Source organism: Octopus bimaculoides, chromosome 6 (assembly GCF_001194135.2).
Source record: "Octopus bimaculoides isolate UCB-OBI-ISO-001 chromosome 6, ASM119413v2, whole genome shotgun sequence".
In the NCBI taxonomy this organism is placed as follows: domain Eukaryota; kingdom Metazoa; phylum Mollusca; class Cephalopoda; order Octopoda; family Octopodidae; genus Octopus; species Octopus bimaculoides.
Window position 1 is genome coordinate 95,773,916 of NC_068986.1, and position 4,109 is coordinate 95,778,024.

The 4,109-nt window shown below is 32.4% G+C and overlaps 1 protein-coding gene across 4 annotated transcripts in view; it reads right to left on the reverse strand.

Moving 5' to 3' along the window:
* The window catches only part of LOC106882820 (RING finger protein 121), a 47,870-nt gene that overhangs the window by 20,551 nt on the left and 23,210 nt on the right, over nt 1–4,109 (reverse strand). For all 4 annotated transcript variants that reach the window (XM_014933607.2, XM_014933606.2, XM_052968990.1 and 1 more), the window contains one exon: nt 2,236–2,276. In XM_014933607.2, the coding sequence (XP_014789093.1) occupies nt 2,236–2,276 (41 nt within the window). The remainder of the gene's footprint in view (nt 1–2,235; nt 2,277–4,109) is intronic.

Sequence of the window (4,109 nt, forward strand, 5' to 3'; positions counted from 1 at the left end):
TATATTAGAAAAAAATAAGGTACTCAGAGATCTGGATGGTTGTACATTTACAGATTTTTATTAATATGTCACATGTTTTTTATAAATCATATATTAGCCCTTGCATCTATTCTAGTACAATCTCCAGATTCTACTAGATTCTGGAGATTCTACTAGAATAGATGCAAGGGCTAATATATGATTTATAAAAACATGTGACATGTTAATAAAAATCTGTAAATGTACAACCATCCAGATCCCTGAGTACCTTATTTTTTCTAATATATAATACCTGTACATTATCTCCAAACCTTCTAATATATATATATACATATATATACATATATATATATATATATATATATACACATTACTTCTAAATATACACACAGTTGTCCTGAGATAAGACACAAGACCATTATGGACAGCATCTCTTTTTGAAAGAAATCAACCCAAAACTAAAAGCTAACAAATACCTCATTAGTACTACCCTAGTTGTAAAGGAATACTATCTTATGGTACAAGGCAGAATACATTGAAGAATCTAGTATCCCTGATTTACAAAACGATGGATAGGTCATGGCTGGAATACTTCTGATCATAGGCTTCCTCAATCAGGGCTGATCAAGAATGAAGCAACAACAGTACCAAAACGTACTTGGGTCTAATAGATTCAGGTACCAAAAGTGAAGTTATTTGGCTTTTGATACAATATCATACTTATGACAAAATATGAACTGCTGGACACTCAGTTAATTGTCAGAAGTCTTATTGACTTGTTAGGCCTACATCAGTCAATGGTGACCACAAATCTGTACATGTATGTGTGGGCCTGGGTATACTCTTTCTTTTTTTTTGTTTTGTTTTGTGGAAGATAAGCAGTTGTTTATGCATGCAAGTCTTCTCTCGCCAAACTACTGATGTTTATCTATGGGAAGAGCAAGCAACTAGGTCAATACAACTTGGCACTAGTGTTGCTGTTGGTCGCAAGTGTTACTGTTAGAAATCAAAGAACCTTCTAATTGACTTAGCTCTCTGCTAATTTAATAATTGCTAATTTTGATACAAAGTCACATGAGCCAATCAGGGAAACTTAGTGTGACCAAATCTCTTTCAAATCACACTTTACCAGCTTAAAATGCACATTGGACAACACAGTCTCATATATCTCACTAAAAAAAAATATGTGGGAGAAGGGAACAGTCACAGCTAGGATATGTTTGATCACAGGTTTGCTTAACAAGGGCTGAACTGGGACAAAAAAACAACAAGGACACTAATTTTGACAAGAAGGATTGAATCAACCCCAGCACTTGTGTTATCAACCCTGCAAAGATGAAAACAAAAACAAGATTCGTTTCAATCAAGAACATAAACAGATCTAATTTAATATCACATTTCATCTTTTCTTTCACAATAACACTTAATGTTAATTGGTAAATTAAAACACTAGTGGTAGTCTAAGTGGATTACAAATAGTTGTTGTTTAACCCCAGGTGAGCCCTGATTCAGTAAGTCTGTCATCAAAGGTGTTCAATATGTGATAGTTCATCCTTCCATTTCTTCATTTTCTTTTTAATCAAACATAGTATATCTAGGACTACATTATCCAGTGTATCTTTCTATTTTCTATATGTAAAAACAAAAATCTATGTTTATTGATCAAACAGATCAATGTTGTCTATGCTTTGCTGACACAGTCCAAGACTGAAACATTCCTGTTACTGTCATTGTTTCTATTTGTTAGTCGCAATTTTTTTGTTTTCTTTCTCCAACCAAAAGGAAAATTTCAAATCCTTGAGAATTCTTTTGCACACGTCACTCAGTACATCTATTAATATACATGATTTGTATGTGAATCATCTTTCCTCTTTATTCCGATATTTTCTCAACATTTTCCCACTTAATTTTTCTACTAAAAGTTTAAATATAAACCTTCATAATGAGATTTAAATTAAACAGTCTCATATCATAGTGAAAATCAAGTTTTTCTTTTTTCCAGTTTATTTACAAGAAATTATAAAGTTGCATATTTGGGAGCAATTCAATCAATTTACATCTTTTTATGTTCTGAATTCAAATCCCACAAAATTAACTTTGTCTTTCATCCTTCTGAGATTGATAATATAAGTTTACAAGTACATGGGTTGAAATAACTGACTCTACTCCATAAAAGTGATGTCCTGGTATGACCACAATCTAATGTCTAAAACCAGAAAAAGAATGTAAGAAATTAATAAAAAATTGTTTTCTTACCTCCATCGTTCTTCCTCTGATAATTTGGACAGATCTATTGTCTATAAACATAAATAGAGAAATAAAAATAAAGATTATGTCATTTAATACAAAATACATTTCAACAGCAGTCATCAAAAATACTCAACACAACATAATGATGGTAGTCATCTTTATCATCATGTGGTTATATTTACAAATCTATGACCTTCCATTGTTGGTTACTTCAATGACTATACAGTGGTATCAATTAGTTTAAAGACAAGACTATATTGATAATTAAACCTTTAGTATTTATTTAAACTATACAGGACTAAAAACTACATATGATATGAATAACAAGATATTTTCTTACTCTTTTAAATTATGTAAGTTGAACACAAAAATTTGAATTAGAATAATGCAGTTATTGTCGCTTAAGCCACAAAAATTAACGTTACTTATAATACAAAAAATTTAGAAAAAAGTATTTAAATTTCAATATTTGGAAATTGAATGAATTATCTGACTATATTGCCAAAATATGAGAAGTAATTTCAGATAATGTGATTAAGATTATAGATTCAATTGCCATAGATACAATTCTATTTTATGAAATTTCAGGTACCTGACCAAATATTAACAAAATGTAATTTTATTCTTTTTGTTTCTTAATGCACACATTCCAATTTATTGAAAAGAGTATATATCATATTTCAACTGTTCATGAATTTAATGGGATTCATGTTTGTGATGTTATTGATGTATTAATGATTGAGTAGGCTAATTAAAAATTTCTCATTTAAACGTCCATCAATTAAAAATGTAAAAAAAATTCTATTTCTATTCATATAGCTTATATATGAATCCAAAGTGATTAAGCTGACAGAAATAAAAATAATTAGCATTTAATTATCAGTGTTTTCTTGTATATAAATTAAGTAACATCACTGTATATGTGTACATACATACATATATATGCGTGTATACACACACACAACTCAAAAGTAAAGTAGAGTAGGTTCATCTAGGACTCTTGACAAGAAGAGGTCCAGCCTTGATTTAAAAACACCTACATCTACTTTGTGTAGATTCCTTAGACTCTTTGGGAGAATATTAAAAAGGTGTGAGCCCCTGAAACCCAAGCTGTTGCAGTAACTGGTCCTTAAGCACGATGGCATTACTGAGATCTTTGGCACTATACAGTGTCATCCCGTTCTGGCATTGGTTTAGCTTTCAATGCCAAAATTTGGCACAATTCCTTCCAGGATCTTCCAGATGTATATTACTGCATACCTCTCCTGTCTTCTCTCCAGGGAGTAGAGTCTTAGCTGTTTCAGCCTTTCCCAGTAGTTGAGCAGTTGCAAAGAGATGATCTTCTTTGTGAATCTTCTCAGGATTGCTTCAAAGTCCGCTGTTAATTTCACACTGGTGGGTGACCACTGCATAGTACCAAGGGTACTGTCCACTGCATCTCACATAAGAACAAGGTACTGCAACAGCCTCGGTTTCAGAGGACCTCAGCTCTTTAATGTCCTGCCAAAACAATTGAGAAACCTGCAAGACATGGATATAGAGGTCTTCAAAACAAAACTTGACACTTGTCTCTCCACGATACCAGACAAACCAATGGCTCGAAATGAGACACATTTGAGGGCAGCAAAGTCAAATTCTCTTATACACCAGATGTGCCATCAAAACTCTTGATTGGACTATATCAGGTGGAGGAGAAGAGCCATGCAAGGAACGTGAAGAGAGCACAGGATAAGGACGGAAATTCATGGCAGCTACTTGGCTGAAACGCATAAATAAATTAAATATATATATATATATATGCCAGAAGAGTAGCCCGCTCACTTATTTGTATCTTTACTTCATTGGACACTAAACTCTGCTTGTGAAGACCTGTTATTATA